The sequence below is a fragment of the Scyliorhinus torazame genome, chromosome 20 (genome assembly GCF_047496885.1).
Source record: "Scyliorhinus torazame isolate Kashiwa2021f chromosome 20, sScyTor2.1, whole genome shotgun sequence".
In the NCBI taxonomy this organism is placed as follows: Eukaryota; Metazoa; Chordata; class Chondrichthyes; order Carcharhiniformes; family Scyliorhinidae; genus Scyliorhinus; species Scyliorhinus torazame.
In genome coordinates, this window is record NC_092726.1 from 32753409 (window position 1) to 32769007 (window position 15599).

Genomic DNA, 15599 nt, shown 5'->3' on the forward strand with positions numbered 1-15599 from the left:
ATTATCTTACCCAGAGTGTGGATATCACCGCTGAACTTTCCCAATGTAATGCGATCCTCAGACCTAGGATCCTGCAGCAAGTGTCCACCCTGGGCATCAATGGTTTCAGTCTCAGCATCGTCATCGTCGCAGAAACAGGAGCTGAGAGGCACAGGTGTTTGCAGTTGAAGTTACTTACGTCCAAAGGACAGTTAGAATGATATACTTTAATCATTCTCTCCCAAGTAATACCGGGGCAGGAAAGTAGATCGATTACGGTATGATGTCATTGAGTTTGAGTGGAGCGAGTTATTGGGCCAGCTTGGGCGGCAGTATTTTCAATTTTAGTTTAAATTCATACTGTTCGCAGAAAATGTACATCCCACCAACCTGCAAACATTTCACAGCCTCCATAGGCTTGTGTAGAATCACAAGGAAACGTTTATTTTTAATTTATTTATTTTATTGGGAGAAATGATAAGACGTTGTTTCAGACTCAAGCAGTTTTGATGTTTCGGTTACTGAAATCATTGTGCAATACCTGAGATCCTTGAATCTCTCATTTAATAGTTGATCTGTTTTGGTATTTCAGATATTACAGAGTGAAGATCTGAAACGAGATGGTGGAAAGTAAATTTCGACATACCCTGCATATTTGAGCATTCATCTTCAGGATATGCGGATCCAGGATCAGTGTCACCCAAACTGTGACTGCTGTAATATTCAATCTGGTTAAGAGTGTTAATCGTTGCAGAATCTGCTGAACAGAAAGTGATTGGTTAATGGATCAGTTGTTTGTGGTGGAGTCATCATAAATTCATCACGACACATAATATTTCAATCAATCAGAGGCGAGGTATCAATAACTTCACCATCATTGTGACACTGTCCTGGAATTGATACATGACTCCACTTTGGAAGAACATTCAGCTTTGGGAGATCAGGCGAAGAAACTGCACAAACGTTTCAGGACAACTATACAGAGGGATATAGAGAGACATAGAAATATGGAACGTAGGAGCAAGAGTGGGCCATTCGGCCCTTCTAATTCGTTCTGGAAATCATCATATGTGTTTTGGGCTCAATTACTTTTTGTAGTAGCAAATTACACAATATCATATCCAAGTGAAGGAAGTAATCCTGATTGCATTTTATAGGTTTCAGACAGATGCCACAAACGCTCTGCATTCTTCTGAACTCAAGCGTAAATTATCGTAAAGGACTCAATCTTTCCTCATATGTCAGACCCACCATTATAGGGATCCATCTGGTAAATATTCGTTGCACCCCCTTTATGGCAAAAACAAATCACCCCTCAGATAAGGTGACCAAAACTGTACAATATTCCTGGTGTGGTCTCACGAAGGCACTTTATAATTGCAGCATGACATCCTGTTCTTCTACTTTTATCGCCAGCAAACCAGTTGCCTTCTGTTCCACCTGCTGTACCTGCAGGATTACCTTCAGCAACTGGTGTGAGAAGACACCCGGGTCTCGTTGCACAAACCCCTCTCTCAATTTATAACCAATCAGGTAATATTCTGTCTTCTTACTTTTGCTGCCAACCTCACATTTATCCACATAACACTGCATATTCCCTGAATTTTCCCACTCAGCTCGGCCAAATCACACTGAAACATCTTTGTATCCATCCTCCTTATAGCTCACCCTCTCACCCAGCGTGTGTCATCTGAAGTGTTGGGCATATTGCATTCTTTAAATCATTAGTGTATATTGTGAACAGCTTGGGTCCCAGCACTGAAACATGCAATACCTCAATGGGCATGACTACCGTTCTGATTTTTTTTTTATCCCTACTCTTCTGCTTCTTTTCTGCCAAACAAAATTCCATTCATCTTAATATCCTCCTCCTAATCGTTTGGGCTTCAATGTCACTTGCTAATAATCGGGTGAGGGTCATTGTAGAAACCCTTCGAAAGTCTAGGTAAACCAGGCCCACTGTCCCACCTTATATATTCTACTGATTATATGCTCAAATAATTCCAGTCGTGCTCATAAGCATGTTTTCCTTTTCGTAAAACCATGATGACTCTGCACGATTTTATCACTGTTTTATAAGTGGCCTGCTATTAAGTTTTTCATAATGACTCTAGAATTTTCCCCACTACTGACGTTAGGTGTACTGATCTATCATTTCCCATTTTCACTCACCCTCTCCTTCTGGATAATGGGATTACATGAGCTATCCTCCAATAATTAATTACAAAGTGCAAATCATCATAATAGATGACGCACAATGCATCAACAAGATCTAGCGCCACGTTGGTAAGTAGCGTGGAATGTATATTATCAAGTCCTGATATTTATCGGCCTTCACTGTCATCAGTTTCCTATCTCCACCTCCTTACTAATACTGAGTTTCTGCAGTAAACCCTGTGTTCCAGAAAATGACTGGTTTGTTATTTATGTCCATCAGGTGAACAATAAATGTCACTTCTGTCATCTAACAGTTCCGTCCGTTCGGATAGTTAATGTGTCAGATATCCCAGTGGATTAAATAATATAAGGCATAATCCGTGAGGTCTGCATCAGCCGTTGGGTGTTTGATACAGAACCGCTTCCCCTCCCACAATAATTCCCTCTGTTTCAATATCACTGACGGTAAATACATCAGAAGTGGATTTAGATCGTGGAACCCGCGGGCAATGGTTCAGAGAAGAGCCAGAATGCGCCAAATGCGATCATTTTGCTTCCTTTCTGTTCAGCCATTCTGGATAAACAGCACCCCTCAATACTGTTCACGCTCTTGTACATTGTGTTCAGCCCTCCCCTTAACTGTTCTTGCACATTCGTAATATCCTGTTCAGAGCCATACAATCTACACCAATTGCATCCAACGAAAGTTCGATTGACTTGATCTTCATTCTTCTACCTTCCAGTTATACCTGGTTAAAAATAAACTTTTATAAAAGCAACATACTGCGGATGCTGAAAAACAAATTATGTCACAGTTAGATGGTCTAGCAGGAAGAGTCACATGGTCTCAAAGTGTTGGATTTGTTGGTCTCGCCCAGAATCCTGCCACACCTGCTGACTTTGTCCGGAAATGTCTGTTTTCCCGGTGTTAGAAATGAACATTTGTGTTTTATTTGGTTTTAGTTGACCTTTTTACTTTACATCAGATTACTATTCTACCTTTGTGTTCTTAACCCCTTTTAGTAAGTATGTCATTTAAATTATTCTTAATTTAATACATGACATGGTGCCTTTTCTCACAAAGTTTTCATTTATGTTAGTTACTTATGTGAAAATTAATTTTCCAATCGTATATCTATTCTATCAAGTCAGTACATCTCCGCCTACCACAATTTGAGACCATCGTTAAAATGGAGTTTTGACTCCAAACTCAAAGTTGATCCAACAAATTACAAACAACATTCATCTTAGCGCCTATTCATGCAGTACACATTCCTAACCTATTTCCGTCTATATGGATGCATTTATTCCCAGAATTTTGTCCTTCGATCAGCACCAACTGGGACTAATTCTTCTGCTTGTCACGTGACTTCATACTCATGAAATAACCACTTGTTTTTCGTGTTTTTCATGATCAGCAGGTTTTAAACTCTTTGCAGCTAAAGATGTACAATTAAAATTAGTCGCTGTTACAATATGGGAACAGAGCAGTCAATTTGTGAATTGCAATATACCACTGACATCACAGCATTTCAACAAAAAGAACATGTCACCTGATTGTGTGAATTTGTGACAGGGGTCATTATTGGTCAGGTCAAAACGGCAAACCTTCAAGACTTCTTCAGCATGGTCAATTGATACTTTATACTCAGAACAGAGGACATGATGTTACTCTCTTCAATAGCTCCAATGAAAGCTGACATCCGAAGATGCACAGCTCCCCGCTCAGCAATGCACCGCAGTGCCAGACTTCATTTATCTGTCCAAGTTCTGGGGTGGAACCTGAACCTGAAAACGTCTGACTCAGAGGCCACATTGCACCTACTTATCACCTAGCTGACAGCTGTGCTCTGGTCTCATTCATTAGTGTATTAGGTGCTAACTTCTAGCCTAATATTAGACACCAAGATTTACAGTGTAAACCATATCTGCTCCGGCGCCTTTAAAACAATTCGGTGTTGTTGATTATCCTATTTGATTGATACGCTGACCGTTCTAATATTCTTTTATTTGTATTGATTTTCTTCCCTCCTTTAGTCGGAATTTTCCTCTCGATAATGTTCAGCGGATTGATGTTTATTTTCCTAGACATTCTTCTCATCCTTTATTAGTAATATCCTTTAGTAATATTATTTATTAGTAATATCCCTAGCTTTCCGCTAGGAGCCTGACATTACACCTTTAGTCATGATTAGTAAATAACTGCAGTACTGCCTCTGCTATCTTTTCCATTTATGTCCCACTCTCCCCAAGTGCTATATCTTGCCGCCTCGTGAATACATTCTGTGGGAATGGATTCCACAGGCTCACCACACATTGGGTGAAGAAACGTGTCCTCATCTCTGTCCGAAAAAGTTTACCCTGAATCCTCAGACTGTGACTCCTGGTTGTGGACACACTCATTATTGGTAACATCTTCCCTGCATCTACCCTGTCTAGACCTGTGAGAATTTTGTAAGTCTCGATGAGATCATTTTCCTGAACTTCAGAGAGGACAATCCTAACGTACTGAATCTCTCCGCATTTGACAGGTCAACCATTGTTGGTATCAGTCCATACCTGGGATCAGTCTGATAAACTTTCGTTCCACTACCTCGAGAGCAAGAACATCCTTTCTCAGAAAGGGATACCAAAACTGTGCACAATATTCGAGGTGTGGCAACAACACATCCCGGCATCTGTACTCGACATTTCTTGCAATGAAGGCCAAAATATCATAATATAATACTAATCTTTTATTGTCACATGTATGAAGTTACTGCGAAAAGCCCCTCGTTGCCACATTACGGCGCCTGTTCGCGTAAGCTGGTACGGGGATTGAACCCACGCTGCTGGCCTTGTTCTGCACTAGAAACCAACGGTCGAGCCCACTGAGCTCATCCAGCCCTTAACCTCCTTTACCGCCTGTGCATCTGCATGCTTACCTTCAGCGACTGGTGCGCAATGACTCCCAGGTCCCGCTGCACACTCCCCTTTCCCAAATTACAACAATTCAGGTGGTAATCTGCCTTCCTGCTTTTGCTTCCAAAGTGATTAACCTCACACTTATCCAAATTATACTGCATCTGCCATTGATTTCCCCACTCCCCCAACCTGTCCAGAGCATGCTGTTGGATTCCGGCATCCTCGTCACAGTTCACCCTCCCACCTTACTTGGTATCATCTGCAAGCTTTGAAATGTTCATAGATTATCATAGAATTTACAGTGCAGAAGGAGGCCATTCGGCCCATCGGGTCTGCACCGGCTCTTGGAAAGAGCACCCTACCCAAGGTCAACACCGCCACCCTATCCCCATAACCCAGTAACCCCACCCAACACTAAGGGCAATTTATCATGGCCAATCCACCTAACCCGCACATCTTTGGTCTGTGGGAGGAAACCGGAGCACCCGGAGGAAACCCATGCAGACACGGGGAGGATGTGCAGACTCCGCACAGACAGTGACCCAAGCTGGAATCGAACCTGGGACCCTGGAGCTGTGAAGCAATTGTGCTATCCACAAGGCTACCGTGCTGCCCCAATTTACCGTGCTGCTGTTCATTTACATACTCCAGCAGCCGCTTTGCCGATACTTATTTGAAGCTGAACGTTGGTGGAGGCAAATGGAGCCGCGGTGCAGCCTTGAGGGAAACTCCTACGGTCCTCTCTAGGTTATGCACTGGCTGCCAAAAAACATTCTGGAACAATTCGGGAGAGTGGGAATCGAATCAAAATCATTCGTCATCTGAAGATGAAGAAATACAGATCTCCTTGTTGCACGAGAATGGTGTTGTGCATCCAGTGCACTGAAAATTAAACTTGTTAAACCTGAAGCGGCATTTGCCCTTGTAACTTGGGTTGGAAGTGAATACAGAATGCAAACCTGAAGCACGGGTCTGGATGGAAACCTTGTCAGGTGGAGTATTATATATTTCTGCATAAATTGGTTGGTAGAAACCAGGTGGTGAGTCCCAGCCGCCAGTGAGAGGACCTGTTGGCGGGAGAGCGGAACGATTAGCATATTGTTACAATCATAGTTAGACATATAATTCCAGATTGACTCATTTCAAATCTCCCTCTTTGCCGAGGCTGTATTTGTACCAGGGAACACAGAGAATTACTTTGTGTCTCTGGATGATTGGCCCAGTAATAATTCCACTGACTCGATTTCAAGGATCAGTGACGGAGGGATTTCCGGGCCACTATTGTTCTGTCCATCAGATATGAATCAAAATAACTTGGTGCGAGTTAAGATACGGGGAGCTGTTTTGTTTCTCAGCCCCAATCATAGTGGTTCACAAGACAAAGGTTCATCAGATTCTATAGCCAAAATTCTGTCTGGAAAATGTCGCCAGCCTGTCGCCAAACGGTCACTAATCCATACCAAGCTTGACGGAGCAGGACTTTCCCCCACTTTACCGTGTGTCATTGTGGCCTTGGAAAGAACTTTCAAGGTGTTTTGATATTCCTTGGTATAGGAAGTCTTTGAACCTGAAGCGGAGCTTCTGACTCGGCTGTGGGCCCAGTTCTCACTGCACCACCAGCAGAGATCCACTGATATCAGAGTGTTTGTTGTGCTGGGGTGCAGAATGTAAAAGATAGGAAATGTTCCATCACTTCTGAAAATGGCGGCTGATTCCATTCAGAGAAGTTGACAGTGGACATTGGCACAGACTGTGCAGGCTTACAACGAACACTGAATGGAATAATATATATAAGCAGCTAAACAAAATACTGAGCTCAGAGTTTAAAGTGTTTTCATTCAATGTGTTGATCTATTGTTACGAAATGAAACTAATTTCGAGTCTCCTGGACGGCTGATGAAAATTCCCTATTTTAAGTGTAATGTTTTGAATCTATTCAAAGATGTGGAGGTTAGTCGGATTGACCATTCTAAATTTCCCCTTAGTGCCTATGGTTAGGTGCGGGTACGGGAATAGAGGGTTGGATCAGGCCTACGTCGGGTGCTCTTTCGGAGGGTTGGTGCCGATTCGATGGGGCGACTGGTCTCTCTGTACTGTACAGTTTTTATGATTCTATGATGTTACTGTTTCTCGAATACCTTGAACGAAATGACTGACCAATAGCATGTTATTTTCTGTCTTACAACCGACTGGGTACAGTTTGGGGAAAGAGTCATTGAAGAGAAGATAAAGCAACATTCAAAATTCAGTGTGAGGTTCACAATCCGATTCGAGCCGCACCTTTTATTGACATCTTCCTCTGCATTACTGTCACCAGGGCGAGTAACTCACAGATCAATAGGACTCCGAGTCATATGCAGATAACAAGAGGAATGGAAGTGCTTTCATCTTCAGGAGCTGTATTAAAGATTCAGGAAAGTTTTCACAGATAAAGGTTTCACCGTGTAATTTTCAATGTTTACATGATTATCATTTTGAGAAATCCTCGCAACAAGGCAATTCCAATGTCCAATTATTCCCCGAATATAAAAATAACAATAATATTGAATGGTTTCTATCAACGAGATGAAAAATAAACAATTATTTGGGTTTGATGTTCGAAATTCAGCTGTTAATCTTAATTTATATACGTGCTTCAAATTCAGCACCAAGAACCAAACACCCCTGTCCAGCTCAAGCTCCCACCACTCTGTGCGATGCTTACCGGAACAAACCACACTGGCGTCTTCCTTGTGATCACAGTCAGCTTTGAGGCCACAATAATAAAGGACAATCAGAGAGAAAGAATTCATTTCCAGTGCACTTCACCTCATCCAGCCAAGTAGTACCATTACCCTGGCCAAAAGCGGCCCCTCCTGTGGCCAATAGAGGGGGACTAAAATCCATCTGCCTGCACACAACTCTGGCATCGTTCATATCCCAGGATTCATCACATACCGTACCCCAAGTGTTGTTACACAATATCGCCACTCGCCCGGAGCATTTGGTGTCACCTCCAGCCAAGCGCAAGATTTGTCCTGAATTTGTCAAAGAAAAAATAATTATTACACCTGACGTGACACAAGCGCAGAATACAATCAGGCAGCTGTTAGAAAAGATGAAGGAGAACCTGATTCTCCACCGCAGTCCTTGAGACTGTAGTGTGGTCCCTTTATTGTGTTTCCCCCTGTTGATAAGACAGACATGTTGAATGAAGATGACATTAATATGTGAAATTACATCTGCAAACAAAGTAGTTCATTGTGTTACCTGAACAAACAATACCCGCATCTTCCCGATGTTCACAGTTGTGTTCACCCCACGGGTCTCCCTGACATTGCCAAAGCGTCGTCTCATGTGACAGACATTCGATCTCATCGAGCCAAATGTGGCCGGTACCCATTCCAAATGATTTTGCGTCATAGTCAATGAAATCGGCGGTGCCGCACTCTAACTGTTTACAGATCACATCTGCGTCACGGTTCTCCAGTTTGTCAGAGCACACTGTGCCCCAGGTCCCATTGTAGAACACTTCCACGCTCCCCTCACAGCGATGCTTTCCATTAACCAGACGTATCTCTTTGTGCTCTATCAATGAAATAACAAACATCTAGTTGCTTCTACTGACCAATTGTGTATCCAGAGTGCACTGCAATATATATGTTGCGCCAGTTGAGTTAACATTTTCATTGATATTATTTCAGAAAATTAACGGAAACGAGCAGCTGAAATCAAACGATACAGTCCATAATAAGTAAATGTGAATTCCAAACCAGATATTTACATGATGTACCGCATTGAATGACTAGGAAACTTTGCAAAATTTATTGTTGGGTGGAGTTACTAGGTTATGGGGATTGGGTGTGCAGGTGTTGACCTTGGGTAGGGTGCTCTTTCCAAGAGCCGGTGAAGACTCGATGGGCCCAATGGCGTCCTTCTTCACTGAAAATTCTATGATAATCTATGATGAATGCGTTCCTTTAAATCAGCCTGGATTGTCAGCAGAGCTTTGACAAGTTCCCACATTGTTAACTCATGTCAGAAAATGAGAAACCAGCGAGTCAGTAGGAAAGTTGCTGTAAAATTAGCTGTAAATTATTCTGTTAGTTAAATAGCAGAAGTACGAACGGGATGTTCACATGGATTGGTGCAGGTGTTACTGTTCCTGATGATATACATCAACTCGTCGTACTTTGCCCTCACAAGTAAAAGTTCCAAATTTATAGGAGGCAGAAAATGGGGCAAGCAGTTAATTCTGAAGAGGACTGCACAATATATAACAGACACGATGGGCCGAGAGGTCTTTTCTGTACTGTGGATCTGTATGACCCTGTTACGACCATCTGTTGTACGAATAACATTCACAGTGAGTTCAGGAGAACATGTTTTTCTTCTGATTGCCAGAAAGTTGGCAGAAAGTGAAACTCAGAAAACATAAGATACTTGAGGCGGACAGCACCGATGCTTTTACACTGAGAGTATAAACGGAAGTGAGAGGAGAAAGAATCGGAAGGGAACATAGATCCGGTAGGCTGAACCAACGTTTTAAAGCTATTTGTGTGCAGAATAAACGCCACACTCGGGGTTAGTCCGACTAACCTACGTCAGTGCTGTTCCGACCAAATTCGGGGATATATCTTCAGTATGAAACTTCGCTTATAACTGAAGGAAATACGATCTTTACCTGAGCACATGATCTCCACATCTTCTTTATGATTACAGTCGTGCTTTCCCCACAATGCATGGGGGCATTGCCAGATAGACGATTCGTTCCCGGAGCAGTCCAGCTCATCAAGCCAAATGGTGCCTGTGCCTGGTCCAGACGGAGCAGGAAATGGAAGCTGCAATGCATTTCCACAACCCAGCTGTTTGCAAACCACTTCAGCGTCTGTCAGGTCCCAGGAATCGTCACAAACTGAGCCCCAGGTCCCAGAGTAATAAATCTCCAATCGGCCAGCACACCGGCTTGCCCCGTCAGACAGCCTTAACTGTTTGTGTCCTGATAGAAAATAATGCAGTGGAATATTATCCTTCTAACACAAATTCATATCACTGTTTAATTCAAACTATTGTGTAATAGCCGGCTGAATTAAAATCTCCCTTTCAAGCTGCTGTTCACAGGTAAATGAATACTTGTTGTCCAACACGTTTGTAGTCTTACCTAAATGTATAATATGGTGACTGGAAAATAACGCCGTGAAGGCAATGTGGAACTGCTCTTCAATGGGACGTAGGGAAATGCCTGTTCCGAAAATCTGAATCAACCGATACAAATCATTTGGAAATTGATAAAGCGCGCAGTGGTTAGCACCGCTGCCTCACCGCGCAGCGGTCCCAGGATTAATCCCGGCCCTGGGTCACTGGCAATGTGGAGAATTCACATTATCCCCGTGTCTGCGTTGTTCTCACACCCACAACCCAAACCTGGATAGCATATGGTGATTTGGTCACGCTAAATTGCCCGTTAATTGGAAAAAATTAGTGGGTACTCTCAATTTATTTTATAAAATCTGCACCGTGGTTTTCGGGATTGGCCCGTTCTATGCTGGATAGAATGGTTCGCCCGCAATTGTCTAATTATACTAATTAATGAGTCTAAACACAATCCCTTTAAGCAAACATTTTATGTTATGTTTTTCACTGCATACTGTTTTGCTGCCCATATTTCATCAGATATCGCCATAACGTTCTTAATGGTACAAATCAGAAAATGTTCAATGGGTTGGTAGCATCATTGAGAGAAAAAGCGGCTTAACCGCTCAAGCACTGACCCTCCCCGCGAATTCACCACACTTCCGGCTGAAAGTTTCAGAAGATCCATGTTCTTTCAAGACAGGAGGATTTCTCAAATGCCTAGCTGGGAAACCAATCTTGCTCCCTTCAAAAACGCTAATGCAAACTACACTTTCCAAAGCGAACCGCGCAAATTTGATCTCACCAATAATGCCCACCGCAATTACATTGCCTCACACACTCCCCCCCCGCCTACCAAAATCACCTATTTGATCTATCCTGCACTTTCATCCCATAATATAATTTAGCTTTAGAATATCATTGTCATGTTCAAATGCACAAATACATCAATCGACCCCACATACTTAATGAGGAGGCGTCTTCGTAGTGGTATTGTTACTGGACTACTAATGCAGAGACCTGGGGATAGCTCTGGGGCCGCGGCTTCTAATCCCATCTTGCGAAATGGTGGAATTTGAATTCAACTAAAATCTGTAATTGGACGTCTGTTGATGACCATGTCACCATTGTCGATTGTCGTAAAAACGCATCTCATTCACTAATATACCTCAGGGAGGAAATCTGTTGTCCTAACCCGCTCTGACCTACATGTGACTATCGCCCCACACACCAATTCGGTTCAGTCTTAACTTCCCCCAGTCTGAAATAGTCTAGCACTCAACTCAGTTCAAGGGCAATTAGATTTGGGTAACAATTGCTGGCCCAGACAGCGACGCCCACACCACAAGAACGAACAAAGAAAATCAACAGCCCCGACATTGGCTTTTGACAGACAATATCAGAATTCCTTTACATAGAACATCGAACATAGAAAATACAGCACAGAACAGGCCCTTCGGCCCACGATGTTGTGCCGAACCTTTGTCGTAGATTAATCATAGATTATCATTGAATTTACAGTGCAGAAGGATGCCATTTGAGTCTGCACCGGCTCCTGGAAAGAGCACCCTACCCAAACTCAACACCTCTACCCAACACCAAGCACAATTTTGGACATTAAGGGCAATTTATCATTGGCCAATTCACCTAACCTGCACATCTTTGGACTGTGGGAGGAAACCGGAGCACCCGGAGGAAACCCACGCAGACAAGGGGAGGACGTGCAGACTCCGCACAGACAGTGACCCAAGCCGGAATCGAACCTGGGACCCTGGAGCTGTGAAGCATTGTGCTCTCCACAATGCTACCGTGCTGCCCTTAAGAACAAATAAATCATAAACCTTTCCTCTCCCTTTCAGTTGCGCTGTTGAAACCTACCCCTTTGGCCAATTCATTTGTCATCGTTGTCATTGGTCCTTATTGGCTTTGTCTGTATTTACTGTGGGGCGGGACCTAGAGATTTATAACGTTGTTCAATCTGTCAGCATAGTTCCAAATATGTGTTATTACTGCCCATGTTCATCCTGGCTCCAATGTTAAATAATTGGTCCACAGGCCCCTGAGGAAGAAATAACATGTTCCCATTGCCCATGACACATGTCCCATTCATTTCAGTCACAGTGACCTGTTTATTCACCTGAACACAGAACACCTACGTCGATGCTGTCAGTGTGAGGCGACTTCGGTGGGATTGAGCTGCAGTTCCAGAGATGCGATTCGTTTCCTTTACAATGGACATAATTCACCCACACTGACCCTTCACCCTCTCCGTATTGTGAAGAGTTATATGCGGCTATCGCGGCTCCGCAGCCCAGCTGTCTACAGACCACGTCAGTGTCATTCAGGTCCCATAGGCTCTCCTGGACTCTGCCCCAGCTGCGGTTGTAGTAAATCTCCACTCGGCCATCACACCTGCTACCCCCATTCATCAATCTTTTCATCAACCCCCATTCAATTGGCTAGTTCCATCGGTATGGTCAGGACAGATTTGGAAGGCATTTTGGAGCTATGAGGTAACATTAGGGGAAATCAATCACGTGCAGAGAATCGGTACAGGCAGCTCGCACGAGAGGAGGGAATATTGCGGCATTATCTGGGATTACAGGAGAAGAGACTGTAACTCCTTTGAAATTATGCTTGCAGTCTAGGTATGTAAATTCAGAGTGTGGGAAAGAATTTGCCTGTAGTGCCGAATACGAGAACTATTATTCTGCCATTGCAACGGTGAATTGTCTCAAACAGCTGCAGGAATATGCAAAATGAAAAAGAAAATAGAGACATTAAGGAGGAGACCAAAGTCCCGAAAACAGCCATGTGAGAGTGGCCAATAATCTGTCCTGTGTGATATTGAGTGAAACAAAATACAGGAGTGGACACGCCGGACATCTCCTCTAATTACCCTCAATGTAGTGCTGAGGATTTTTTAACTTCCCGATTTGACCGGGTGTTCAGAATCCTGAGAGTTCTGTGAAACACAGATATGGACGCAATGTTCCCGTCGGCATAGGGCGAGGATGGGAGGAGGGGCAGGTTTAAGATATTTGACAAAATAACAATTGTGACCTCAGAGTACTTTCATAGGCAGTGAGTGGTTTGGATCGGAAATGGACAGCGTGGGTATAATGGAGGTGAAGATCAATCATGTAATTGAAAAGAGAATTGATCAATTATGTGGAAGGGAAATAACACTGGTCTGTGAAGGCACTCCAGAGTTGCGAAAAGTTGAGTTACATTTCCAAAACGCTTGCACGGTCACGATGGAACGAATGGCCGCTTCATTTTCTGTGCCACATTGTACTTTGCTCTGATTATCTGGATTGAGGGCACTCACCCGAGCAGATGACATTGGCTTCATTTCCATGGGAGCAGCTAAAATCGAACACGGATGAAAGCGGACACTGCCACAACCTGGACTCGCTCCCGCCGCACCTGTAGTTCTCCTTCCACACTGGGCCGGTTCCCTTTCCAAAGGGAGCACCTCTCATGATGTTCTTTACCGCCCCGCACTGAAGATGCTCATAGATCATACTGGCGGCTTCTAAACCAAAGTAAACATCACACAGCGTCCCCCAGCGGTCTCCGTGTAACACCTCGTCCCGTCCTGAGCACCTGTCCTGGCCACCAACCAATCGGGGACCATGTTGTCCTGTTTCGGATTTAAACACGGACCCACGTAACTTGTAGATATCCATTAGAATAGTCACACGTCAAAAGTAAGGAAAGTAAATGATACCAAGGCACCTATACCCACTGCTCATGTTCACCAAATAATCATTTTAAAGGAGTTAAAATGGTGCGGGACACTTTTAAGAAGCTGCCTCAACTCAAATGTGAGTGTTCATCCTGAAAATCAATCTGATGGAATATTACCGATTATAGAGGGTTTAAAGGCGACATTGTATAGATTCCAACTAAGTATAAGCTGTTTAATTAAGCAGATCAGTAGGCGGCGATCGCGGGTCAGGATACCCCGCCCCCCCCCGCCCACCCCCACCACCACAGGATGACCCCCGCACACTTACCTGCCAGGTCCCGCTGTGTGTGAGGTGAGTAATTCATGCCGGCAGGACTGGGCAAAGCTTTACGACCACTCGGTCCATCGGGGCCGGGAGAATCGTCGGGGGGGCCTCCTGTTTTTGTTGGGGGCCCTTGTGTTGCTTTTCCGCATTTTGTGCCGTGGTGTCTTTTACGGTGGAGGGTGTATGAACCTCCTCTCTGGTCGCCTTTTTAACTCCGCTGCTGATGATCTGTGCATGTGTCGCCCCGCGTTTCGGGCAGGCCCTGTAAAGATGTGTCCCTCCTGCCTGCAGTTTTTGCAGAAGGTCACACTGCAGTTTGCGGCAACATGCCCCGTTTTGTGGCATACTCGTGGCTGTCCCACGTAGTAGAGGTAACCACGATTTACTCCAATAGCTAAACTGGAGGGGGCATGCAGGATTGTTCCGTTGCTGTCCGTTCTTAGGATCACCTTGACCTGGTGCTCACTTGTCCAGATGCCGAAGGTGTCTTTCACTTGCACGCTGTCACTTTTCAGCTCAGCGTGCCTGGCGATGAACCATCTCCCAGTCCCAAAAATCAATTTAATATTCGGTCCCCAGAGAGAGGACACAGCAGATATTAAACTGATAAGAACAGATACTACACTTGATCTGAGCCAAAAGGCTGAGTAGCGATAACCCATATTTTCCGTATACCTACATCCAATCAGGATGCCTTTCAGTCTGTCGCCACACTTCCCTGTTGTGCAGGATGAAGGGATGTGGTAACTGAAGTGAGGAGAAGGCAAGTCGGCATCCGAGGGTGAGGGTGAGTGGGCTGTAAAAAGCATAAAGAAAACTGTGTGGCATATCAGCTGAAAACGGAGCCTCGCTGCCGAAAGTCCGCGAGTGCATCGGCTCGCAACATCAGTGCACAAAGCTCCCGCCAGCAGAAAAGCTAGCAATGCTTAGGAGCCTGAAGGGCCTTAAATTGGTCAGGATGAGACAACTGGACAAGAGAGAAAAAGGGAAGCCAGGTTTTGCGCCATTTTCGGCTTGTGTACCTTTTGCTCCCCAAAGCGGGGTGAAGGCACCATTCCTAAAAACATGACAAGACCTGGTTGATGCGTGGATAGGAAGGAGCAATCCCCTGAGCCATCTCCCAGTCCCAAAATTCAATTTAATATTCGGTCGCCCGACAGAAAACATACCAGATATTAAACTGATAAAAACAGATACTACACTTGATCAGAGCTAAAAGGCCGAGAAGCGATAGGCCCTATTTTCCGGCAATGGCTCTTGTCCTCCTCGTCCACTGACATTTAGGTGCACCTTGCTGCGCTCGACTGTGCTTTGGAACTTTTAGTCTACGGTCACTGTTAGTCAAGAGACCTCCAGCTTGGCCGAGCACGGTGGAGTCTGTGCATGCAGAACCAGTAAAACACAACAGGAAGACATCGTCTGGCAAGC

General features: G+C 44.2%; 1 protein-coding gene, 1 non-coding gene and 1 pseudogene across 2 annotated transcripts; all 3 read right to left on the bottom strand.

The window, feature by feature from the left end:
• Positions 1 to 542: 542 nt before the first annotated feature.
• LOC140397081 (scavenger receptor cysteine-rich type 1 protein M130-like) lies at positions 543 to 13844 on the bottom strand. Its single transcript, XM_072486114.1, has 5 exons — positions 13484 to 13844; positions 9704 to 10018; positions 8290 to 8607; positions 7875 to 8057; positions 543 to 736 (listed from the first exon to the last, which is right to left on the bottom strand). Exons 1-5 carry the CDS (start codon positions 13842 to 13844, stop codon positions 543 to 545), a joined length of 1371 nt encoding a protein of 456 aa, XP_072342215.1.
• An 816-nt stretch (positions 13845 to 14660) lies between these two features.
• Positions 14661 to 14826, bottom strand: LOC140397327 (U2 spliceosomal RNA; annotated as a pseudogene).
• A 386-nt stretch (positions 14827 to 15212) lies between these two features.
• On the bottom strand, positions 15213 to 15403 carry LOC140397112 (U2 spliceosomal RNA). The gene has a single exon (XR_011936709.1). It is a non-coding gene; the product is annotated as a U2 spliceosomal RNA (small nuclear RNA).
• Positions 15404 to 15599: the final 196 nt, after the last annotated feature.